At 37.4% G+C, this 25,928-nt stretch overlaps 3 protein-coding genes across 5 annotated transcripts; 2 read left to right on the forward strand and 1 right to left on the reverse strand.

Annotated features, from left to right (window-relative positions):
• Positions 1 to 13,568: 13,568 nt before the first annotated feature.
• Positions 13,569 to 15,844, forward strand: LOC109210054 (axial regulator YABBY 4). 3 transcript variants are annotated; one of them, XM_019373427.1, is made up of 7 exons: positions 13,569 to 13,729; positions 13,815 to 13,952; positions 14,202 to 14,337; positions 14,427 to 14,475; positions 14,557 to 14,632; positions 14,725 to 14,799; positions 15,578 to 15,844. In XM_019373427.1, exons 1-7 carry the CDS (start codon positions 13,649 to 13,651, stop codon positions 15,665 to 15,667), a joined length of 645 nt encoding a protein of 214 aa, XP_019228972.1. In that variant the 5' UTR covers positions 13,569 to 13,648; the 3' UTR covers positions 15,668 to 15,844. The 3 variants fall into 3 exon arrangements, with proteins under 3 accessions (XP_019228972.1, XP_019228973.1, XP_019228971.1); XM_019373428.1 differs by having other exon boundaries at positions 13,570 to 13,729; positions 14,199 to 14,337; positions 14,725 to 14,825; positions 15,578 to 15,658; XM_019373426.1 differs by having other exon boundaries at positions 13,573 to 13,729; positions 14,199 to 14,337.
• Positions 15,845 to 15,989: 145 nt separating this feature from the next.
• On the reverse strand, positions 15,990 to 17,559 carry LOC109210055. Its single transcript, XM_019373429.1, has 4 exons — positions 17,316 to 17,559; positions 16,850 to 16,955; positions 16,476 to 16,553; positions 15,990 to 16,337 (listed from the first exon to the last, which is right to left on the reverse strand). Exons 1-4 carry the CDS (start codon positions 17,379 to 17,381, stop codon positions 16,285 to 16,287), a joined length of 303 nt encoding a protein of 100 aa, XP_019228974.1. The 5' UTR covers positions 17,382 to 17,559; the 3' UTR covers positions 15,990 to 16,284.
• A 3,409-nt stretch (positions 17,560 to 20,968) lies between these two features.
• On the forward strand, positions 20,969 to 22,259 carry LOC109210052. The gene is made up of 4 exons (XM_019373423.1): positions 20,969 to 21,023; positions 21,456 to 21,562; positions 21,645 to 21,761; positions 21,840 to 22,259. The coding sequence occupies exons 1-4, from the start codon at positions 20,969 to 20,971 to the stop codon at positions 22,185 to 22,187; spliced, it is 627 nt and encodes a 208-aa protein (XP_019228968.1). The 3' UTR covers positions 22,188 to 22,259.
• Positions 22,260 to 25,928: the final 3,669 nt, after the last annotated feature.

Genomic DNA, 25,928 nt, shown 5'->3' on the forward strand with positions numbered 1-25,928 from the left:
GATCTATGGCTTCGAGCTAAGTGGGGGAGTTTGCCATTGATTAGCTGATTGCATGGTTATGAGCTATATTGGTCCCAGTTCGAGGCGTGCTGGTGAATCAGTTAAGGTTATATCGTGCTTCATAGGTGTTTGAGAATCACGGAATGTCTTGAGTTGTTGTTGATAAAGAATGCTCGGTGCATAGGAAAGGAAAGTGGCTTGGTTGCATCAAGGTAAGGTTATATGCTGCAGTGTCAGAAGTGCTAATGAGGCGCAGGTTGTTCGGTTCTTTTGATCGGGCTAATTGCAGTTTGAGTAGAGAGGATGGCTATAGAGAATGGTTCTAATGCGTTCGGGGTTTTACATGTAATAATTGGAGATTTTCAGGTGAATAATTTGGCTAGAAACTGAGGTTTGCGCTGGAGGGTATCAAGACTTTAGTCATTTCTATATCAATTATGGGATTCTATACATCAGTATTAGGAAAGTAATGTCTTCAGATTCGCAGGAAATCTTTTCAGGGTAGGTATTCTGAATGCGGTGCTTTTGGGAGCATTTGAAAGAGAATTCAGCGGGTTGTGAGCCTTAGACTATGTGGTATTATGCTTGGGTCTCGTGTGGCGAGTCTGGGTTGGGGAATTGTGGTGCTACAGCAAGAGGGAGTATCAAGTCGAAGGTAACTCAGAAGGAAACTCGGATAGATGGGGTAGCTTGGTAGTAGGCCGAATCGGTATGGTAAGGATATGACTAGTTCTTTGGGTGCTAACGAGGTAATGAGTTTCTACAAGTGTTTCACGGCAATGCTCTTGGGCGATAATGGCCTGCGTAGTTTGGTTGAGATAGAAGGATTCAGACCCGACGGTTTAGTTTTGTGCAAAAGGAATCGGGAGAGTTCTTGACGGTTTCTACCACGGTTAGAGGGGTATATTTTCTGCTGGCATGAAGAGCATGTGAGGTGTAATGATTTTATTCTAGGTGGGATCAATGGGAAGTTCTTGACTAGTTGAGTACGTAGATGTTTGTGGCTCGGAAGGGAGATGAAATTCGCATGTTATTCTAGGATGGTATGGTATATGCGGTATGTTGTGGAGGATTGAGATTTGCGTGTGTAAGGTTACGGTTCAGTTCTGAACAGGAGGTCATAAAATCCTTAGGCAGCACGGGTAGTTTCAGATAATTAGAGAAATGAGCTTCAGATGATTAGGGGAATGGTCTTCAGATGATTAAGGAAATGGTATTGCTAGTTGGAGGTAATTTGACGAGGGTTATGTTTCAGAAAAAGGCAATGTGATTAAGTTGATGGTACATCGGTAGTATTGCGGCACTTTCTTGTAGATCGACTGCTGATATTCGGGTTGCTTGGTGGTATAGAAGAATGTTAGAGTATCTCTCGTGGAATGATTGGGTGTTAAAGATGTGGTATGTATTCGGATGGTGGAATTGGGATCGGATATGGTGATTCGTGTTCTGTATGGAGTTGGAGACTGGGAGTTCTCATATTTGGGCTATGTTGTGGTTGTGGGTCGTGTGTAAAAGCACTGTTTAGTTACTATCGGGGTTTGGAGACCCGAGTGGATCTTTTGTTGCTTGGTATGTTAGATTTTGGAAGTGATATTGGGTATAGACTGGTTGTCGCAGTGTTGTGTCATTCTGAGCTATTGCGCTAAGGCGGCGATGTTGGCTATGCCGGGAATGCCACGAATTGACTGGCGAGGTTCGACGGATTATGTTCTTAGTAGGGTGGTTTTATATTTCGAAGACCCAGCGGATGGCTGGAAAGGATTGTCCTTCTTATTTGGGCTTTCGTGATAGATGTCAGTGTAGAGACTCCTACCATTGATTCAGTTCCGGTGGTGAGGGATTTTCAGATGTGTTCTTGTGGCCAGGCATGTCACCGGGCAAGGCTGTTGATTTCGGTATTGATTCAATGCCGGGCACTGTATCGTATAGCACCGGCAGAATTAAAAGAGTTGAAGGAGCAGCTTCAGGGTTTCCTTGATAAGGGGTTCGTGGGCAGGCCAATGTGGATGTGTGTTCTAACTTGAGCCGGCTTGGTTGGATCCGAGTTGTAATGTTGAGGGATGTGTTGATTCGATTTTTATTGAGCTTATCAGTAATCTGGGGAGATCTATGAGTTACCTTTCTGTGTAGCGAGGCGTTATGATTTGTTGGTTATAGGCACATATGGTGCGGTTCTATTGGGGTTTGATAGTGGAAGTCGAGCGGGAAGAGTAATTTGGTATTGCTCGGTGAATGGCGTACCGGTTATGTCCTTTCGGGTTGTGTGGTGTATGTTATTTGCTTCACCGTGGGGATGATAATTTGCTTTGGTTCCAGACATCAAATTGTGCGTGGTTGTCTATTTCGAGCATAGGGAGCTTGAGGTTCAGCTCTTTAAATTGAGTCATTTTCATGATTTGAGTATGTTAGGACTGTTGCTTATTGGTGCGCGTATTGCGCAAGTTGTGACTTTAGTCTGTATTGAGGTGTCATGTCACTAGAGTAGTTGTGTTGGAATTAGATAAGATCGTTGGGATCTTTAATGAATACAACGGATTCGATTTCAGCATGTTGGGAGGAATAAATATCGAGGTTCAGCTCAGAAATTTGCTATGGTCCTTGCCAAAGGATAAGTGGCTTCATGAATGGTTGATCTGAGAAATGGTTATGGTTTATTGCGTGTTTCATTTATCATTGGCAGGGCATGAAAGTGTTGGAATGAGACCTTAGTTGATAAGACGTTTTTTATCGGTATTCGGTTGCCGTGTGCAGCTGCTGTGATTAGAAGTTATCGCTGCAAGCATGAGTTATGTGGTACGTCATGAAACTGCACCTGAGGTTGCAGGTATGGGCTATTACAGCTTGTTCGGGCTTATTTCCAGTATAAATGTGAGATTCTGATCGTATTGACGATTTCATAAGTGGAAATGTGGTTCTATGGTTTATGGGCTAGATTGGATTGTGAAATTTCAGTTACCATGTGTTATCGGACCTATATGAGATAGGGTGATGTGGGATCACCCCCGCGTATATGCATGGTAAGGTTATTCAGCGATTGGTTGGCTGTTGGAACAACTCTGGGCACGTTCGAGGATGAACGTATGTTTAAGTGGGGGAGGATGTAACGAACCGACCGGTCGTTTAGAGCTTTTGCATTTTGTTCGTCAGTTTTCGAGCATGACTTGCCCCGTGTGATGTATTACGACTCATGTAAATCTTTGGTTTTGGTTTTTAGGGTAATCGGAATGAATTCGGAAGAACAGTTCCCAGTTTGAAGCTCGAAATTTGAAATGTTTGACCAAGATTTGACTTGTTAGTATATGATCTCGGATCGGAATTTTTATGATTTTGTTAGCTCCGTTAGCTGATTTGGGACTTAGGAGCGTGATCGGAATGCATTTTGGAAGTCCGTGGAAGGTTCAGGCTTGAATTGGCAAAATTAAGATTTCGGCGTTTTCCGGTTGATAGGTGAGATTTTGATATAGAGGTCTAATGAAATTCCGGAAGTTGCAGTGGTTTCGTTATGTCATTTGGGATGTGTGTGCAAAATTTCAGGTTATTCGGACATGGTTTGGTTGGGTTTTGGATCAAAAGCGGAATTTGGAAGTTTTTAGAAACTTAGGCTTGAATCCGAGGTGTTTTGGTTGATTTAGTGTTGTTTGAAGTGTTTTGATGATTGGAACAAGTTTGAATAAGGTATTAGGATATGTTGGTGTCTTTGTTTGAGGTCCCGGGGGCCTCAGGTGAGTTTCGGGTGGTCAATCGGACCATTTTGGAGTTCAGAACATTTGCAGAAAAATCTGTCCAGCAGTTGCAGACATTTTGGTCATCGCGTTCGCGAGTGGATCCTCGCGTTCGCGAAGGGTTAGGAAGGGAGGTGTCAGGTTTGGCGTTCGCGTTCGCGAAGGGGAGTCACGCATTCGGGAAGGGTTGTGATTTGAGGCATCGTGTTCGCGAGAGGCTAGGATGCGTTCGCGTAGGGTCTTTTTGGATCAGTTGGTTTGGGGTCAAGTGTTCATCGCGTTCGCGGAAGAGTGAGCGCGTTAGCGAATGGTAAGGTTGAGGAAAGCATCGCATTCTCGATTGTCATGTCGTGTTCGCATAGAGGAAAAGCTGTTCAAAGTAAGTTTGTGCTTCGCGAACGCGAGGGTTTGACCGCGTTCGCGAAGAAGGAAATTCAGGCCTGGGCAGAATGTTTTTAACTCGTCTTGTCCGCGATTTTGAGGTTTATTTGCTCCATAGTTGGCCATTTTGGGAGATTTTTTAAGGAGATTGAAAAGGGATTCAAGAGGAATCGTTGGAAGGCAAGATTCTTGGACTAAAAACTCGATTATTATGTGAATTCCACCTAGAAGATCATGAAAAACTAAGCCAAAAATTGAAGAACTAGGGCTTGGGAAATTGGACTTTTTGAGTTGGGATTTGAAGGGTCATTTTTGGACGGATTTTGACGTTTTAGTATGTATGAACTCGTGGGAAGATAAGGAACCTATTGGTGTAAAAATTTCTGAATTTCGAGACGTGGGCCCGGGGGTCGAATTTTGATAATTTCGGGATTTGTGCCCTTTATTGATTTTTTTCACTTGGGTTTTGTTCCCTTAGCATATTTTGACGTCCTCGTTCTGATTTTGGATAGATTCGACGCGCGTAGAGGCCAATTCGAAGGGCAAAGGCGTCGCGAGCTAGAGATTTAGCCGGTTCGAGGTGAGTAATGATTGTAAATGATGTTCTGAGGGTTTGAAACCCCAGATCGCACATCGTAGTGCTATATTGAGGTGAGGCACACGCTTGATGACGAGCGTGGAGTCGTGCACTATTGGGGATTGTGACTTGGTCCGTCCCGATTGATGATTTTACCGCGTATTTGATTAGAAACTATTTGCTATCATCATTTATTGGGCTGAATGCCATATTTGGGCTTCGTGCCAACTATTTGAACCCTTCGGGGCTTTTATTTGATATTTCCTTACTGTTTTGACTTACTATTTGAACTCATTTCATGTTAATTTCCACAGTTTTACTACTCAGCCAATTTTACTCAGTTTTGAGACTTAAATGATATTTTTAAATGATGTTTGGGCTGAGAAACACTGTTTTACTATTGCCCGAGGGGCTTGTGATGATTTTTGACTGAGTAAGGCCGAGGGCCTATATTGTGAGGAAACACCGATACTGATTGGAGGCCGAGGGCCTGAGATATGTACGCCACGAGGTGGCTTGATTGATATGAGGTCGAGGGCCTAAATTTAATGCCACGAGATGGCTTGTTATTGCGCTTAGGTCGTAAAGGGCCCCTCCAGGAGTCTGCACACCCCCAGTGAGCGCCGGTACCCATTGTGATGTGAGATATAGCCCGAGGGGCTGGTATTGTTCTATGTGATTGCCCGAGGGTCTGATATTGTTCCATGTGATTGCCCGAGGGACTGGTACTGTTCTGAGATATTGCCCGAGGGGCGTATTTGTTGACATTGTCCACGAGGGGCGGACCTTATATGCTTATCTTTCTTATTTGCCTGTCATTTACCTGTTTTAATTGTGTATTTGTGCCCGAGGGGCGGATTTCTGTGCTTATCTGCACTAGTTGTTCTGCATTCATTTGCGAAACTGTTGAAAAAGTCATTTTTAAAGAAGTTCAACCTGAGCAAAGATGTTTTAAGGGATTTTACAGCTTCACTGCTTTCTTACTGGTTTCTGAACTGCTTCTATACAGCATGTTGATGCACTTTTCGTGATTTCTTACCATTCAGACTTTAGTTATGATTATTATTCACTGAGTCGGAGTACTCACTTTACTCCCTGCGCCTTGTGTACAAATTCAGGTATTTTTCTGGACCCGATAGTGGGTATTGGTTGATCGGAGGCAGAATCATCGGAGTTTAGCAAGGTAGCTGCCGGCGTTCGCAGCACTGCTTTTCTCCCTCTTTATACTATTAGACTGTACTTAGTACATTTCAGACTTTGTCAGTTGTATTTGGACCTTAGTAGTGCTCATGACTAGTGACATCCCGATTTGGGCTGTGTTTGGGTTGTACTTCCGTATTTTATTGACATTATCCGCTACTTAATATTATTAAATCATGTTTTAGACTGCTTTATGTTGTTTAACTGTTTAAAAAGCTAAACTGGATTTAGTTGGCTGGCCTTGTCTACACGAGAGGCGCCATCACGACCGGGTTCGGAAAATAGGGTCGTGACACATTTGCAGGATTTCTAATTTATTCCATAAAACTTGAAAGCCTTAAGCACCAAACAAGATTCAAAAGACTGTTTCCTATCAGCTTTTCTTTGAAGGACAAAACAAGATTTCATCACCCTTCCCCTCTTAATGATTTTTATCTTTCTCAGTTAACCGTTACTCCATACTTTTATCTTATTTTAGGTTGACATGAATCCATCAAAGATTCAGAAGACTGAAATGAGAGCAACTTCAAAGAATGTACATCATGCATATATTCAACTTGGTGCTTTAGCAAGGGGAAGACACAACTTTGGATCTTTGGGCTCTATAAAAACAAGTATTGGAAAGAGAATTCTGATTGGCGAAAGTAAAAATCACAACTCAACAACCTTTGAGCAGAATAAGTTTGCATATACTAATAATCTTGTACCCCCTGGTTTCCCTTTGATCCCCTCGCTCAAGACACCGAAGCGATGCAAGGTCTCATAAGTTTTAAATTTTTTTTTGTTTTGTTTCTTATTGGACTGGTATTGGTTTTATGTTTGACATAAATCAAAATTTGCAGAAACAGGAATGGGTTTGAAGAATGTAAATCTTGCATTCATTCAACCCGCGGCTTTAGCAAGGGGACGAGGGCAAAGCTATCGATCTTTGGGCTATGCAAAAGTAAATTTTGGCAAGAAAAATCTTTATGATGGGGCTTCTAAGAAAAATAAGCTAGCACATAATAGTAATAATCTTATGCCTCCTGGTTTTGATACGATGGAAGACAGTATTCCCTTCACTCAAGAAGCTGAAATGATGCAAGGTCTCAAGTTTTAATTATTATTTTTTGTTTGTCATAAGACTGGAAGTTATTTTATTCTTTACTCAAATCAAAATCTGCAGAAGTTGGAGCTACTTCGAAGAATGTACGAGACACTTACAATCAACCTGGTGCTTTAGCAAGGGGACGCGGGCAAAACTTTAGATCCGCGGGCTCGGATAAAGGAAGCGTTGGAAAGAGAAATATGATTGGGGAAAGTAAAAATCACAACTCAGCAGCTTCTGAGCAGGATAAGCTAGCACATAATAATAATAATCTTATGCCTCCTAGTTTCGATCCGATGGAAGACGATGTTTCCCTCGCTCAAGAAGATGAAATGATACAAGGTCTCAAGTTTAATATTTTTTTTGTTTGTTATAAGATTGGAATTTATGTTACAAATTAAAATTTGCAGATCTATGTGAATCTGAAAACCCGAAAAAGGTGAGAGGAAAGAATAGGAACAAAGATGTTGCAGGACTCAAACCTGGAGAAAAGTTTAGAGTCAACTTTTACCACAATTGGGTTGTTGGGAAGCATCAAGCCTCATTTTCGAGACACTTGGGTATATTAGTTTGTGATCGTAATATGTGTCCGTTGCAAGTACATTCATGGAAGGACATCGGAGAAGATAAGCTGGAACACATGTGGCGAGTTGTTACGGTAAGCTTTTAAAGCACTTCTAAAGCAATACTTTCTTGGTTGAATTGCTCTTTTCGGGAAAATTTAACATGGGATATAATCTGGAATCACTCTTGAGAAAGAGAAGTTTAGCTGGTCATATTTAGCAGCACATCTTCTCTTTAAAATTTATTAATGAAGGCAATGTCCTGAGTTGGATGGCCAGGCCTGGTTTTAGCAAAAAGCACACATTCTGGCATATTAATGCTCATTCCACGATCCAGCTATATTGGTGAAACTGTGGGGAAAAAAGGAGACTAGAGTGCCTGTGAACTTAATCATGAAATGAAATTCAACTAGATTAGTTGACGTTTTTGAATCTTCAATCAGAGGGTATTCTATCTGAGTTAGTAAACAATGTCGCACATGTAAACTATTTTGTAGAGCTGTAGTTGTTATTCATATTTTTGGGAGGTTGAATTTTCAAAGTAGTATGTTGGCTTCACTTTTGCTTTTGCTGGTGCAGTACAGGGACCGCAAGTGATTTTTCCTATCACCATTCTTCCACATAAATGAATCTCACCTGGTGTACTATATGCTCTCACTTTTGTGAAAGGGTATTCTTCAGTTGGAGAGATCAATGGGTAGTGCAGAGTTTCCATCAATGATTGCAACCTTTATTTCAATTAGTAAGGAAACAGAGGGTTCCCACGCTGTTATACTTACTAATTGAAATTTCTAACCTTCACCACACCAAAATAACAACATTTTAACTTGGAAAACAAAGGAACAATTTTCTCTATAATTTGGTTTCCTCTTAATCCTTATTTTTAAGCTGGTTTGCATTTATAAGTTGTCTTTCACTGCATCCCTTGCCGGGATCACTTCTTGAATCTCTGTGTCTAACTTAGAGAGTGTGTTTCTGTGACTATGAAGTGTTATCTAATTAAGATGCTAGTTAGAATTTTTTTTTTAAAAAAAAAAACATCTCAAATATATATTTTCCTGAAGTAGATTCTTGTAAATGAGTATCTTAGAGATCTCTGTCAATTACATTATTAATAGTGTGAAATAGTTGATGCTTTAAAAAGCTTCTAGACACTGAAGTGGGCTGCTCGAAAAACAGAACTCGGTGCTTCCCCTAATGATGTGTCGCAACACTAATAGAAGTGCACTTTGTTACATCTTATTAAACGTTCATGTTACCAATATATCTAGCTTTGGATTTTCTTTTCATACCGCATGAAAATATTTAAAGTGTTATAAGAGATTTTTTTATTCTGTCAGAGATCTTTGTACTTTTGTTAACTTTGGTATCTCAAGTAGTAGAAGGCTCTCCTAAAATGGGCAAGGACAGTGAGTTGTTTGGCTTAATTGCATGGGTTTGGGAACTCTAGCATCTAAATGAAACATTCGAGTTATGCAGCTCTCACATTTTCTTGTCTCTATGCATACACAATTTTTTTCCTCTCTAAATGTAACCATTACAGAGGTTAGGTTGGTTGATGAAACTTAGAGATCTTAACTGAACCTAGTACGTATTCTAAACTTTGAATATGCCATAATGTGGAATACATTCATTTTTTTAGTTTACATGAAAATTTTTACTTTCTTGATTAATGATTTTGCAAAATATTTTAGGACAAATTTGACAGTGATGACATGAATCATCAAAGAGATCATGTCTTAAACCATATGAGAAAGTTATGGACCAACTGGAGAGGATCATTGCACAGATATGTGAAGTTTAAGCCATTGCATGAAGCTCTAAAAGATGTCTCGCAGGAGGTAGACAAGAGTGATTGGGAATGGTTGGTCAAAGAACACTTTTTAAGTAAAAAAATTTAAGGTAAGACTTCATAACTACTTTTAACTTCTTATTATTGTAAGTAACAGTTCATGATTTTAATGGTTTTTTCTTAATATAGGAAATAAGTATTAGAAACTTGATCAATAGGTCTAAGTTGAGAATGCCTCATCGTACGGGTTGCAAGCCGATTAGAGAAATTATTTACGAACTGGTAAGTGCACAGTGCAATCCTATAAAAAAACCTCATCTTTGTTTGACTTGTTTATTTAAATGTGAAGGGAGGCAAAGACGATAATCCACCGAACATGGCAACTATCTTCTTTGAGACTCACAAGAAACATGACATGCTTGTAGAACCTGAAGCTAGTAAAAAATATGTATGTTTATTGATGAACTTCATTTTACATCCTTCATTTTATTTTGATGTATTTTGTTATTTTAATTTTTTTTTTGTATTTTATAGGCTGGCATACAAGAATTGGTTCAATCTGAGCCGTCTCTTACGAACATCAAGGTAGTAGAAAGATGCTTCGGACCTCAAAACAAGAGTCACGTGATTGGATTAGGGGGTGGTATAACCACTAAGGAGTTGAAAGGCGGTAGCTCCTCAAAGGCTGCAATACTTGCTGAGCTGAATGCAACTCGAAAAGAAAAAGAATCACTACAGACCGAGCTAAATGCAACTAAAAAAGCAAAAGAATCACTAGAAATACGTATGGACAACATAGATTCTAAGTATGAAAATATTATAAGCTTATTGGTTGATCAACCTTCATCGGCACCATCTTCAAGTCAACAAAGTACAAGCTGAAATTAATATTTAACAGGTTCGTAGCTTTCTACCAACTATGACCTCATGAATATCCTTAAATAAATTTAGTGAAGTCTTTTGTTGTTAGTTAAATAAAGTACCGACGTTGTCATATGTACAGTTACTCTAATATTGAAATCCAATTAAAAATGTGCATCTCAGATTCATTGTTTGAACGTATAACATTATTGAGATTTGAGGTCCAGATCTGTTTTCCGCTGCTTGCACAGATAGCCAAATCCTTTTTGCAAAATGTTGATCAATGTGCAGGTTATGATGATATGAAACTCCCTTCGTTGAGATTTTAATGTCATTTCTATTGCCTTTCCATTCTTGCTGCTCCATTCTTCCTCCCAGTAGCTCTTGCATATGTAGGAAAAAATAGTTTTGCCCTGCATACTGTTGAGTAAGTTTACTGTACAGCAACGAACCAGTACACTATATTTGCGATCATTTTTGTGTGTCATCTCTCTGCTTTCCCTTGAAACCTTTGCCTGTATTCCATATTGGTTTGGTTTAATAGCATGCTGCATCTATATTTTATCCCACTTTGTATCCAATGTGCCTGAATTGTATTGCTAAAGACTGCATAGCAAGTTTTATGCGCAGTATTATTCAGATTCTCTGTTACATCCAGTAGATGTATTTGAACAAATGAGGCAGATTAGGTAGTCTATTTATTTGTTTTACATATAACTTTGTATATATGTTAGCTATCTTTCTTTTATTTCTTTATATTGGTGATTAGCCTACGTGTTAGCAATCTTATGATAAATTGAGCAATTCTTGCAGCATATTATATATGTCGTCACAGAACATTGAGCTTGCTTCTTTATATATTCCCTCTTTACCTTCAACACAGGTAGAATATTCTGAATAAACCTGAAATGCTTCTGTATAGATTACGGATATAAATTCCTCTCCTCTCACTTTTGCATTACATTAGTAACCGAATGTTACCCGTCAAAAAGAAAATGTTAGTAATTGAATTTCTTTCACGTCTGAAATTCACTTGTATTCTGTGCTACATATTCCTTTTGAAGGATCCTTGTGTTTGTTATAGGAGAACATGGCATCAGATATGCTTCTAACTAAAAACTTCTACATGTAATTTTTGGTGTTTGTCGTATCTATCAGTGGCCATTGTTGTTAAAGATAATAGTTTCTTCTAAGGTTCTTCCTAAACATGATTGTGCAAAAGGAGGCAACAGTAATACTTTTTTGTATTGTATCATTTGCTCCCAATGATGTTGCTATTATACTGTTGGCGAGCATTTGTAATACGTTTTATGATACGCTTAATGTTGGATTTAGTAATGTAGTTATAAGAAGCACTGATTGTTCATAGTATTTTGAGATGGTCTTCGTTTCGTGGTTTTACATTTTACTGTGTGGTAGCAACTTACCAATCTTAAATCTTGTTTTCTTACTCAACTAATATAAACCTTTTTTAACAGATAAAGGGCCTGAAGTTTGAAGAATTTTCCATAAAGATAGTTCCGAGCAAGTTGAACAAGCTAGAATTGTTGAAGAACGAGGGAAATCTATGTTGTTTTATTAGGAGTTGTAGTCGTTATCCGTACAAACTACTATTTTACTTTCTCTTTAATTTTTTGTTTTCTTTAAAGAATTGAAAACAAGGATCATGCTATTTGGATGTAATATTATTGCTACTTTGATTAGTTCTCTATAATTAAAAAAGATATTTTATGTCAATACTGACTTCATTCTTTGTATGATTTCGAATACGTGTAATATATTTATTACTTAAAATTTCACATTAGCGAAGGGAAATTTTGATTTTTAAAAAGTATGTCGTTGAAAGTACATAAAATTAACGAATGGAATTCCGGTCGCCAAACACTAACAACGACTGAAAATCACTTACTGTTAGTGATGTTTTTAATGACTGGGACGACGTATAACGATGGGAAAATCCCCTCGCTAATCTTGGTATAACGACTGGGTTCCTTGCCATCGTTAAAAGGGTTCTTACGACGGGATTAAAATCCGGTCATTTACCTTTAACGACGGAGGCACTAACGACCGGCAACGACCGATTTTTATCCCATCGTAATTGATTGATATCGACCGGATTTGGAGTTTTAACGACCGAATTTCCCATCGCTAGAGACATATTTTCATGTAGTGCTGTCCCTCGGGGTCGTACCTCACGCTCTGCTTCGGGCTTCTCGAGGTTGGGCGCGGAGTGGCGTAGTAGCCCCAAAGTCGAACTCCCCAATTTTGGCCGTACACACGTAGTGTAATTTAAGTAACTTAGCATTTTCACACACGATTTATCAATGGTCGATACTAACGATAAAAGGCTACCAATAAGCTTAGCTTAAGTTACCATGGGATGGTGTAAAGTATCTTTTACATCGTTCAATGCATGGAATTTAGAAAACTAAGTGAAGGCTAACATTTTCTCATGGTCAATTATATTACTTTCTTTCAGGAAAGACAGCCTCAGATACATACTTTCCTATTTCGCCTAGTGATCTTAAAAATTGGTGTCGAGTCCAATACTGAGCAATGAAAAGACCCTTTTAAATGAGATGAAAAGACCCTTTTAAATGAGATGAAAGTTACTGTTTAAACAAACAAGCATGAGCCAGTATAGCTAACCCCATGGAAAACCTGGCTGGACTTACGGTAACATTACCAAGAGTTGAAATTTTCAAGAAATTTGAATCATTTAATTCAACAATGAATGAGTTTTGGATACATGAGAAAGGGAAAAACATTGGTCAAACACACAGGTCTACTGAAATGTTATTTTCAGCACGTGACGACCCTCATTCTCAATACTTGAAAAATAACGATTTTTATTTTTTTTTTAATTTTAACTCTCATGCACTGATAGGTAAGATAATCTTTACATTACCAGATAACCTAAAAGATTACAACGGTAATTTTTCATAAAAAGTTGGATTGATAATCCGAAAAATAAGGCAAGTTATCTGCTTTAACAGGCTAAGATACACTAAAGGGAAGCCCAATTGATGCACAAAGTATCCCCCACTCATGCAGGGTTCGGGGAAGGGCTGCACCCAAGGTGTGTGATGTAGACAGGCTATCATAATGTAAGCATTAGTGACTGCTTCCACGACTCGAACTCATAATCTAAAGATTAAGTTATATTCATGTTGAAAATTTCTATATATTATTAGTGCACAATGTTTTTACTCGATAACGTCACTTTAAAGATAATTAAACTTAACTGCCCATAATCAGTGGAATTTATACGAATTGAAGAAAAAAAAAACTTGAAAATGTCAGCGGAATGGATATGATAAATTTTTTAATTATTTGCGAACATATTGGCGCTGGCATTTCCCTCTGCCCGCTCTAAGTATAAATAATTCCACCCTGTACTTCAACTCTAGACCAAACCCAACATCCCTCTCAGCAAAAGATTAGGAGAAAGAAGAAGAGGAAGAGATGTCAGCATTGAATCATCTGTTTGAACTCCAAGACACAATCTGTTACGTGCAATGTGGCTACTGCACTACAATATTACTTGTAAAATTACATATATCTTTCTTGCATTTTGGTTACTCTTTATCTCTATATTTTATCGGTTAATTTGTTATCCAAAAAATTGCAGGTTAGTGTCCCATGCAGCAGCTTATGCAATAAGATAGTAACAGTGAGATGTGGCCATTGCACTAGCCTCCTTTCTGTTAACTTGATGAAAACTTCTCTTGTTCCTCTTCATCTCTTTGCTTCCCTTAACCAATCCGAGGTCGAACTATAATCGTATTTAATCTCTTTTGAGTTTAATTTCTATACATTAATCGTGTACCGAAAAGATCGTCATGAAAAAGAAAGATTAGTAATCTGAAAAATAAGTCATGTTACCTGCAGTTATAACTTATTTAAATACATTGATATAGTGGAAATTAGAATTTTTACACTGTCAATATATGTTAAATTCATTTTCATTTCTGTCGATGTTAATTGAGTTAGAATCTATCTTTCCCGCTTTCAGCAGCAAAAGCTAGAAGTTGACAAGGAGGACATTGATGCTAATAAGAAGAGTGTAGACTCAGAAATCTCATTTGTGGCCTCATCAGATGAAGAAGATCAAATAGAGAATGTTGTTCCAGTTTATCAAGTCGTCAACAAACGTAAAATATCTATTGTATAGATGATTTAAATTGTCCTAATTAATTATTTTTACGTTACTCACAATAAGAATCTAATCATATTTTTTCAGCTCCAGAGAAAAGACAACGAGCCCCATCAGCTTATAACTGCTTTATCAAGTAATTTTTAGTTTGAACATTAAGAGACTCATAATTAACATTAGTTTATAGTACTGTACTAACATTATTTGTGTTTTACAGAGAAGAGATCAAGAGGCTAAAGACCATATACCCCAACATGACTCACAAGCAAGCTTTCAGTACCGCAGCAAAAAATGTGAGTTAAATTTATTTAAATTTTTATTATGAACAATAAAACTTTTCTTAGCAAAATCTTAGATTTTAAAATTTTATTGGTTTTATGTTCAGTGGGCCCACTTTCCACCAAGTCAACATAGAGGAGATAGAGAAAGCTGTAGCCTAGGAGACAGAAAGATGCCAAAGGTACTCTCCAGAGTCTAAACGAAGTGGTAATTGGAGTAATATTATTAATTTTTGCATAATGATTGAAGAAACATGTGTGATAATCCATATATGGAAATACTACATTGTTATATAAGTTAATCCTAAAGTAATTAAGCAATATAAATCGGCTACTATCTTTTGATTATTATTAGCAACTGCTAAACATGAATATATAATCTAATTCGCCTTCTGCACTTGTAAAATCTATATTATTAAATTATTTCTTAGTAGTAGTCAATTTTTTCAAGGGCTATCAATACTAATTGCATCTGTCCCCGAACATTTTCGGACAAAGACATTGGCATGCATGCAGATGCAGTCATTCAACCTGAGGATTTAAGATTTCGTAGTTCCATGTAATGACGGTGCGGAAATTATTTACATAATGTATAATTAATAAGGTAATTATAAGTAAAATATTTATGATAATCTTAGATGAAAATTATGATAAAAATGGTAATATATTAACTTATACTAATAATGTAAGAAAAATTACATTATCAATGTATATAACTTAAATTCTTTTATTATAATATTTTAAAATAATTACAAAGTTCAACAAGTTATATGATGAGAACATTTCTTGATGAACATCATGGTATGACACTGATTTTGATTGAATTAAATAGCTTGTTAAATGCACAACCACCATATATCAAAATTAATGATATTTCCCTTAATTGGTATTTAGAAAAGAGTATCGTGACAAATTTTAGTCATTCATATCTGTTAAATTTAATCTTTTTTTTTTTTATAGATTTCTGCTGCAAGAAACTCTCAGGTTCCAAGAGATTGCAATGGTTTCTTTGAAAGAAAGGATTCAAACATGACTCCCTCTAATGAATGAAGAGATATAGCTATCATCCCTACTGTAGTGGAATGGAAGAATTGAATTGTGTCTTTTCTAAACTGCTGATTTCACTTTCCTTTTGTGTTAAAGATGCCATTATTATTTAATGGGTTACTAAAGTTTCTGTTTGCAACTTTTAGAAGCTTGAAAAGTAGTGAAATGATGATAACAATATTTCTGATGCATGACGTGAACCAATGATTGATGTAGCTTGTTGAAAGAAGTTTCTAATAAAGGGTATTCTTGTAGTACAAAAACCAGAACAAAATGACAAAGAATAGAGGAAATTAAGGCATGTAAAAGCTCAGTGGCACGTAGATTACTTTCAACTTTTGCTAAATTTCAAGATTTATTGTTGGATTACCAAGAGTTCAAGCTTTAAATCAAATGTTTCAACGTTTAAACACACATAAAAAGAAAAAAATGGCAGCCCGGTGCACTAAGTTAAAATACGACCTCCAAAACAAGGTTAACAAAGGAAAAGGAAAAAAAGATAAGACTTTTGAATACTAAGTGAGCTGGCCTTCCTAATTAGAAATCTAACTGTAATCATTATGTCAAGTTCCAGAAAACCCTAGTTCTTCGATATTTAATATCTGTTCCTTAATTTGCATTTATTTCCATTGTTTCCTTCTTCCAAATCTTGATTCTCTTTGATAATGCCTGCCTGCCAAAGGAAACTTTACGTGAGCTCATATAAATAAATAAATGTAAGTACTAGTTAAGTTATGTTATCATTTTTTAGTTGAGTGTAAATATTTGTATATGTTTGTGTTTCTAAAGTAAATAAATGAACGGGCATTACTTAAGAAGGGTCGTGAAGATATATTGTTGAAGTAAACTTGAAAGAAGTCCTTGTTCTCCTTCAGAAGCTCTCTCCACACTGTAATCATGGTTTACAATCAATTATGCCAAGAGATTAAAAAAAACAGAAAATTAATACACTCTACTCTCCCCAGACCTCACTAGTGAGATTTTACTGGGTATGTTGTTGTTGTTGTTCTTGTAAAGAAGGCGAAATAAATTGTTCTCTTTCAAACAAGAAATTATTAAGTGAAACTTCCTTGATGATGACTGATGATAATATTAGATACGATCAATAATTCAAATTTTTACAACTGGAAAAGCACGTTTTGCATGATCAGCTAGCAACATGGAGATTAAATAGAGATGAAAAACCTGTTAATGTTACGAGTGGAGGGATTCTAGCATGTATAGCTAGCGCCTTAACGCATCGATCTCTATCCATGCCGAGAAGCAAACATCTCTCTATGAGATTTTGAACCTGCAACAATGTAATTCAACATAATATAGTGAGTTTCAAAAGCTAATTAGAAATCATGCAAAAGAATGATTATCATTATATAAAAGGAGTACGATCGAGGACGAGAGGAGTTTGCCAAGTCGCCTTCATTAGCATAAGTAGAACTTATCTCAGTATATTATGTACGTATATTCTATACATATTATAGATATATACATGAATTATTACTAAAACTTCAACAAATATTAAATTTTTAACCCATAGTCTCAATCGTATGATGAATTCAGTATTAAAAATCTTAAAAATTGAACCTAATAATTGGGGTGGGAAAAAAAAATCAAAGCACAACAAGAGTAAATGAGAGAGACAAAGAAGGTATACCATTCTAATATAACTATGAGGGTGGCAACACAAACAGGGAAAAGGATACTCCTGGTTTTGATACATTTTAAGTAGTTTATTTTATGAGGAAATGGACAAAAGAAAATGTATCGAATGAGTCAAAGAAGAAGAGAAATATAGGAGAGAGAAAAGAATAAGAGGATGAGAATGCAAACAAATTAAATGGGAAAAAGCGCAAATTAAAGGAGAAAGGTATAGGGAGAGATATTTAGAGTAAGAGATGTAGAGTGTGTCTTTGTTATCCAAGAGGTATCTAAGTGAAGGGCCAAAATAGCACAAGAAATCCAAACAAGAGATCAATCTCATCTTTTAATAGATAAGAAGATGAATCGCCATTTGGGTTTTTTTTTTTTTTTTTTCCTTTTCGTTTTGTGGTTTAAAAGATGAAGTTTTGATAAATATGACTACATCTTCGTGGCTTAGCCTATTGCCACTGAAATTCCCCCGTACATGTTAATTAATGCCTATAGTTTGCTGCTTCTTTGGGACCCATCAATTGTCATCAATATATGCAACGGTCCTTGCCGCCCTCATATCACCTTTGAATTCTGTTTGGCGACCATTTATTTTGAGTACATATAAATTTTCATAATAAATGAAATTAGTAACCCAAAAAATAAGAGATCGTAATATATTATAGCATATTATATTATACTAATAATACTGAACTATTTTTGTCACGATCCAAAATCGAACTAGTCATGATGACACCTAACCCAACCCGCTAGGTAAGTCAATTAACAACTATCCAATTGCAATGAAATTTATTGACACAATTGAGTAGAAGAAAATATCTGAATCCTATACATTTTTCAAGGACTGGTAGTACAAATTATGAGCTTCTAAGATTAGAATTTACAAAGCTGGTATGAAATAAATACATCATATGTTCGAAAAGTACATAAACAGATTTTTATATTCTAAGGCTACCACGAACAAGAGGCAGCTACAACCGGAAGGCAAGTACGTCTTCAATTCCAGCTCCCATCGATCACAGCAACATCAACAGCCAACATCTGCACGCAAGGTGCAGAAGTATAGTATGAGTACAACTGACCCCATGTACTCAATAACTAACAAACATAACCTTAGGTTGAAAGTAGTGACGAGCTGGAACAAAGGTCTGGTCCAACACCAATAGCCAACAACAGTTCATAACAACGTAAAGTGAGTAATATAAGAAGTAACTCAGAGATAAAATGCTCAGCTTTTTCATAGTTTCCCGAATAATAGTTTTGCTTTTCAAGTATATCAAAGAAAACCCAAATCTTTTACCGTAATCGTCGAAAATATGAGTAAGTTTGAAAATTATAATTTTTCACAAAAATCCTTCAACAATAAATAAGATGTTTCATTTTCTTTCCAGATAGAAAGTGTAAAATATCTCTATATGCCCATATGTCAATATGTGTGAGAAGTCATGAATGACGTGATACCGTACAACATGAGGAAAATGCATCTCTATGCTTGTATGTCAGGTCTGCTTGTCAATGCAATGTATCTCAAAGATGAACTCATGTACTCACATTCTCAGAGTACTCAATCTCACTGTCTCACACTTTCCACTCATCATGCTCAAGCACTAAGCACTGTATATGGCCAATCTGGCCCAGGAAAGATCCATCTCGGAATATATACGTCAACTGACTATCAGTCACTCAGTACTGAGTACGGCCAAATCTAGCCCGTAGGAAAGATCCATCCCTAGGTATATAAATGCTTCGGACAAGATCCATGTCCAGGGAAGATCCATCCCTCAATATAATCAACCGCCACTACTAAAAAACGGCTAATTTCCGACCGAAATTTGCGACGGAAAATAGTAGTCAGAAATTTCCGACGGAATCGGTCGGAATATTCATAAAAATATAATTTTCAATTTTTAATAATACTTACGACTAATATTGCGTCTATGTCCGTCGTAAATTTTGGCGAAAAGTTCCGCGCCATTTTTAGCGACCAATTCGGTCGAAAATAATTTAAAAAAAATAATAAATAAATAAATAAAAACTAGCGACCGATTTGGTCGGAAATGTTTAGTAAAACGAGGTTGACTACTTTTGACCAACCTACCGACCGAATCGGTCGGAGAGTTTTTTAAAAAAATCCTAAGCGACGCCCTTTCTTTTCCTTTTCCTCTTTTCTTCCTTCTCTCTTCTCTCTCTCACTTAAACTTCTCTCCGCCTAAACCCGCCGCTTCTATCAACGAGCAGCACTCGCCGGAGCCGCTGTAAGTCCGTCGAGATCCTCCACTGCCAGGTAAGTTTCCCCACCCAAACCCTCCACTGTGTACAGATCCTCCAGTCCAATCATTGAAACTTATAGAATGAGAAAAAGACAACTTGTCTTAGTAATTATATTTAAAATTTTAAGTAAGAAATTGGGAAATTTTATTTTGTTAAAGAAGATATATCTTGATACCCCTAATTTCCTATATCCCCATTCGGCAGAAATTAACTGCTTAGCTTCCCAGGATTTGATTGCTTAATAAGTTCAACAACAGCATGTCCATCTGGTTTAATTTGTAGCTATAAAACTATCGACTAGCACGTTGATATATGGCTGACTATACTTTCAGCCATTTCAATGACTAATAGCGTAAAGATGAGATGGTCCTTTAGGAAGAATCTGAAGAAAGGAGCAATATGCCAAACATATGGAATGACGTTAGCTAGCCTTGATTGTGATAGAGGAAAAGGATTTTATGTGATTTTGTTCTAAAGGATAAGAATATAGATCTGTTGAGGTGCCAAATTATGTTTGTACACAAATAAAGGAAGAAAGTAACTCAATCTGATAGCCACCTTACATGGTTTATATCACTCCAGTAAAATTAAAGCACCGGAAAAAGCTGGAACGCGGCCATATCAATATGGTGGCAAACAAATTAACATATGCTTTCTTTAGCTTCTATAACAAATATTTTGTGCCTAGTGTTTTGACATTTTCCCTTAGGCTGTACGGCTTTTGATCTATCCAGATTGAGTCTCTGTTGCTTCTGGATCACAGTGATTAAGCTTCATCAATTATAGATTGTTCTAATAGTTGGTCATATGGAAGATACCAGACAAGGATGACAAAGAGAAGTGTTTCAACCGTGTATAGCATATATATGCTGCATTGCATATAGGATTGTGAGCGAGTTGTAGTTGTTCATGTTCATTATTCAGTTTACAATCCTTTAGAAGTGTACCTTTTATCTCCTAAGCCAGATCTTTGTAAGATCCTGTCCATGAACTCCAGTGAATCTTTGTTAAACTTAGAACTTCTTCTGCTTTTACCAAGAAATGTTTGTTTGCATACTTGCTGATTTTCGGGGGGCTTGTGACATGCAAAATCTACCAGGAAAACTCTTGGCCTGGTATTTTTGCAGTAAACGTACCAAAATAATACTAGTACTAGTACTAAAGTTGTCACTGAAATGTGAATAAGCTCAGGGTATAGCTGATCTTTCATTATTATCAATTCCATGAGATGGACTTTTGAAAGCATGGTACCAAATTTGGTGAGTATATCAGTATTATTTAAGCTTAGCTTGTTGATGAGTATCTCCACCTTTCTTTCCCTTCTCTTTATAGTACTCCACTACGTAATATTTAAGTTTAGATATGAAAAAATGGGGACTGTACAGTATGGCCAAGAAATGTCGATTGCCTCTAAATGAGGAAGGACTGTCGCTTAAGGAAGGTAGTGCTAATATATTAATATATTAAATTTGGATCCTAATCATGGTTATTTATGCCCATTTATTGCAGCTTTGATAATTTGAACTGATAGGAGAAATTGTTCATTTGCTAAAAAGACTGGACCACACGTAGTAGTAGCTGCTTCCCCCAATATGTATCAAGTGTCACAGTCGAATTTTGGAAATAATTTATCAGATTTATATCAAACAAATAAATGCATCAATAATTCACATAAAAAATACTAACTAAATAATATATTTATTGCTATAGTTATTTATACTAGTAACTAACAATTTATTGGTATACATTCTAGAAACACACAAATGATCTAACTGACAAAAGATCTTTTTTTCTTCTCGCAAGCAAAATGTGAATTATTTTTTTCTTTAACTAATAAGAATTTAGTAAAAACTTTTTGCCTTCCATACCCCAGAATGGAAGGCAAAAAGTGAACAAGCAAAGGCAAATCGTGTCTCTAAAAAAGGTGGCTCGTTGCACACAGGAGGTTCGATTACTTTCGAGGCCCATAAACTAAAAATGGTAATTATTTATAAATTTTTTTTTAGTTTTACATATAGAATTTTACGTTTGTAAAGTCTAACTCATACTTTTTCTTATGAAGGAAAAGGAAAGAGGGCGAGATATGACTTACGCTGAGGTCTTCGAGGAGTTGCATAAGAAAAAGAAAAAGGATGGTACAAGAGAACACTGGGTGGAGACGCGTGCGTCAGACACATATGTAAAATTCTAACTTCATAATTATTTATAGTTTATTAATATTAGTTTGTTTACTTAATAGTTATGTTTTTCATTTCAGGAAGATTATCATAAAAGGTTGGAAGAATGGCAACAAACTCAGCCTCCTTCAACTCAATCAACACCTGATGATATGGCTTCATTGTGGACAGAGGCAGCGGGTGGAGCAAACAAAGGCAGAGTCTACGGACTAGGAGTACATCGACCTACAGGTCATCCAAACCCACTCTTAGACAATTCTTCTCCTCAAAATCAAGAACAGATGGAAGATATGAAAAATGAAATTCGTGGATTGAAGCAACAATTGGACTCCCAAAACGGAATGTTTGTTAAGATGCAGAAATTCAGGCGTAAACATGGGCATGATTTATCTGATGATGAGGATGAGCAAACTGAATCTGATTTGTAGTAGTTTAGTTGTGATGTTTTGGTTGATTGGTAAACTTGATTGTGAGAGACAACTTTATGTATTGCTTTTAAACTTGAACATGGGCTGCTATTTGGATGTTTGTATGCCCAAAATTGTTAGGGTTTAAATGTTGGTATTGTTGGTTTAAGTTATGTAATGGTTGACATTGTTGGTTTAAAATTGTTAATGTATTGTTTAATTTTAGATAGTGTTAATGTATTGTTTGGTTCGTATTATTGTATTAATGTATCGTTGGTTCAGATTGTTGGTTGGTATTTTTTTGGTTGTGATAGTTTGACAGGTGGTGTAGCTTCGAAATTGGGCATAATCCTGCCCAGTTTTTGTACAAATTCCGACTGAAACGTCGAAAGCTCCCAGATTTAACATAAATTGTCATATTTTCGACTTATTCGGTACGGAAATTTTTTTAAAAAAAATATATTCAGAAGTTTTCGACGGATTCCGTCGAAAATTAAATAAAATTTAATTATTAATTATGTATTTTTCTTGTATTATTACGACCGATTCAGTCGGTAAATTCCGACCACTTTAGTCGGGAAACTGAATTATTTGGTAGTCTGATTTTCGAAATTTGCGACCACTTTAGTCGGAAATCACCGACGGATTCAGTCGGAAATTATTTTCCGACCATCGTTTTTCCTACCGACAAAATTCGGTCGGAAAGTAGTCGGAAATACGTGATTTCCGACCAAATTCCAACCGTTTTGGCCATCGAAAATCTGCCATTTTCTAGTAGTGCGCGCTCACTGGGGGTGTGTCCAGACTCCGTAGGAGCTCCTTTAGCCCAAGCGCTATCATAAATCAGTATAACCNCTTCGGGAAAGGATCATGGCAGAGGCCCACACTTCCAGGTATTCCGTACACCCAGGTTCTACAAAAATGTATCATGATCTCAAGGAAGTTTATTGGTGGAACAACATGAAAAAGGATGTGGCGGACTTTGTGTCAAAATGTTCAAACTGTCAACAAGTGAAGGCCGAACATCAAAGGCCCGGTGGGTTAGCTCAGAATATAGAAATTCCAATGTGGAAATGGGAAATGATCAATATGGATTTTGTGGTGGGGTTACCGCGCACTCCACGTAAGTTCGACTCAATTTGGGTAATCGTGAACCGACTCACGAAGTCAGCGCACTTCTTGCCAGTTAAATCTACCGACACAGCGGAACAGTATGCTCAGTTGTATATCAAGGAAATAGTCAGGTTGCATGGCACTCCAGTCTCAATCATTTCAGATCGAGGGGCTCAGTTCACGGCCAACTTTTGGAAGAAATTTCAGCAATGTTTAGTTACGCAGGTAAATCTTAGCACGGCTTTTCACCCACAGACCGACAGGTAGGCGGAGCGGACTATTCAGACACTTTAGGACATGTTGCGTGCTTGTACTCTTGATTTCAAAGGTAGCTGGGATGACCATTTGCCACTCATAGAATTTGCTTATAACAACAGCTTCCATGCTAGTATCCAGATGGCACCATTCGAGGCATTGTATGGTAGGAGATGTAGGTCTCCCATTGGGTGGTTCGAGGTAGGGGAAGCAGAAAAAATAGGGCCGGACCTTGTGCATCAGGCCATGGAGAAAGTCAAAATGATTAAGGAAAGGTTGAAAACTGCTCAGAGTCGCCAAAAGTCTTATTCGGACATTCGTCGCAGAGATTTAGAGTTCAAAGAAAATGATTGGGTATTTTTGAAGGTTTCCCCCATGAAGGGTGTCATGCGGTTTGGAAAGAAAAGAAAATTGAGTCCGAGGTATGTTGGGTCGTACAAAATCATTCAGAGGATTGGACAGGTGGCATACAAGCTTGAGCTACCACCCGAGATGTCATGTTGAAGCAGAATTCCATGTGTCTATGTTAAAGAAGGTAACGGGGGATCCGTCTACTATTGTGCCAGTTGAAACGGTTGAGGTTAATGAAGAACTGTCATATGAAGAAATTCCAGTTGCCATTCTTGACAGGCATCCGGAAGTTGAGAAACAAAGAAATTGCCTCCGTGAAAGTGTTATGGCGAAACCAGTAGGTTGAAGAAGCCACTTGGGAACCGAGGAAGAAATGAAGAAGAAGTACCCACATTTGTTTGTATAGCCATGTAATAGCTCTTATGAATTTGGTTCCTACGAACTCTGTATTCTTGAATTGGTCTATGTAGAACTGTCTTATTTTGGTTATATGTTGCCTATGCGACCATGGTTGGTGTCGTTGCAAGATATGTCATGTCTAAGGATTGTGTAAATGCTACTAGGATATGTTTCTAGAGCTCTCTGGCGGGTGGTTAGGCCTAGATACAAAGGAAACTCTGGCGAAATTTTTGGAAATTTGTGGAGTTAGCCAATTCAAGGCTATGGATATGTGTCATGGTGTGAAAAAGCTGGAGTTGCCTAAGGATTGCTAATAAGTGAACCTTGATCCTCATTCGGGGACGAATGGTCCTAAGTGGGGGAGGATGTAAGGCCCCGTGAAATTTTTTTACTTAAAACCCGAGATCTCGTAGTGCCGAGTTAGGAATATTTGTTAGAAAGTCATAAAATTCTCGCCGCGGTTTGGACCCTTTGAATTGATCTGTGCATTAAAAAGTTAAGGAATAATGTTTTTCCAGAGGAGTGCATTTCTGCGGTCCACTATGCAATCGCAAAATAGCTATGCAGACTGCATAGTCGCCGAGTCAGACAATGTGTTAGTTAATTTTAAGGTCAACTATGCGGCCAATTATGCGATCGCATAATCAATATGCGGGCCACATAGTCATCGCATAATCCCCTTGGCATTTTTGCGAAGGACAGTTCTGCGGTGCATTATGTGACCGCAGAACAGGTATGCGGACCGCATTTCTGTCGCATACCCAGACAGTTTGTTCAGATTTTGGCGACCATTTTTGCGGTCCCTTTTGCGGGCCGCATGTCCGTTATGCGATCGCAGATTTTGTCAGGGCTCCTATTTCCTAACTTTTAAAACCCGACCCCATTCCATTAAAAGCACCCCCTTAGACCCCTTTTATGCAATTTTCCTGAAAATAAGAGTGAGAAAGGGAGTTCTAGAGAGAGAGAGAGAGGATTGTCTTCATCAAGTCCCCATTTGATCTTAGCTTAAGCCCTTGAAGATTATCAAGTAAAGTCTACTAGGTCTTCATCCTAAGAGGTAAGAACTTCTGCCCTAATCTATAATTTCGAAGTTATACTAAAATAAGTGATCACGGGTGAGTTCGTGGGTATAGGAATTAACTATCTTGCATGCATGAGTGACAATGGGGTTTAGGAAGATTGTGAGTTAAAAAGATGGCAATTGGGGTGGAAGGTGATAAAAATCTCTCACAAAGCGGTCCAAAAAACCACAATGCACCCCTAGTGCTTGACAATATACTCAAATGAGCTAGAATTTTAATCATGTCCCTAATTCTTGGCTTAATTTGTAATTCTAAAAAAAATAGATCGAAGTTGCTAGGGAATTTTGGAATTTATTGTAAGGATTTAAGGAAAAGCTCCATTAAGGTATGTATGGCTAATCCTCTTCTTCTTAGTGTTGAATTCATAGTGTCCAAATAGTTGGCGTGAGTTTCGAATTGATCATACTTGATGAATTGCATTGATGTGTTGGGTGACGGACTTTCGTCCCAAAATTGTTCTATGTGTTATTCTGAAATCATGATAGCTAAAAATGTGATTATGTTCTCCAAGTGTTCATTATTTTCCTTATGTGTGCATGCCTTATATGATAGCCCCTTGATG

This window comes from Nicotiana attenuata, unplaced genomic scaffold (genome assembly GCF_001879085.1).
Source record: "Nicotiana attenuata strain UT unplaced genomic scaffold, NIATTr2, whole genome shotgun sequence".
NCBI classification, from domain to species: domain Eukaryota; kingdom Viridiplantae; phylum Streptophyta; class Magnoliopsida; order Solanales; family Solanaceae; genus Nicotiana; species Nicotiana attenuata.

Bases quoted from the DNA above. Each gene is read 5' to 3' on its own strand.
- LOC109210052 (XM_019373423.1), top strand. From the start codon at position 20,969: ATGGCCAAGAAATGTCGATTGCCTCTAAATGAGGAAGGACTGTCGCTT. The intron at 21,024-21,455 runs GTAGTGCTAATA...TCCATACCCCAG, and splicing joins AGGACTGTCGCTTAAGGAAG to AATGGAAGGCAAAAAGTGAA. The intron at 21,762-21,839 runs GTAAAATTCTAA...TTTTCATTTCAG, and splicing joins CGCGTGCGTCAGACACATAT to GAAGATTATCATAAAAGGTT.
- LOC109210055 (XM_019373429.1), bottom strand. From the start codon at position 17,381: ATGTATCAAAACCAGGAGTATCCTTTTCCCTGTTTGTGTTGCCACCCT. The intron at 16,956-17,315 runs GTATACCTTCTT...ACATTGTTGCAG, and splicing joins CTCATAGTTATATTAGAATG to GTTCAAAATCTCATAGAGAG. The intron at 16,338-16,475 runs GTAATGCCCGTT...TTCCTTTGGCAG, and splicing joins ATCTTCACGACCCTTCTTAA to GCAGGCATTATCAAAGAGAA.
- LOC109210054 (XM_019373426.1), top strand. From the start codon at position 13,649: ATGTCAGCATTGAATCATCTGTTTGAACTCCAAGACACAATCTGTTAC. The intron at 13,730-13,814 runs GTAAAATTACAT...AAAAAATTGCAG, and splicing joins ACTGCACTACAATATTACTT to GTTAGTGTCCCATGCAGCAG. The intron at 14,338-14,426 runs GTAAAATATCTA...ATATTTTTTCAG, and splicing joins TTATCAAGTCGTCAACAAAC to CTCCAGAGAAAAGACAACGA.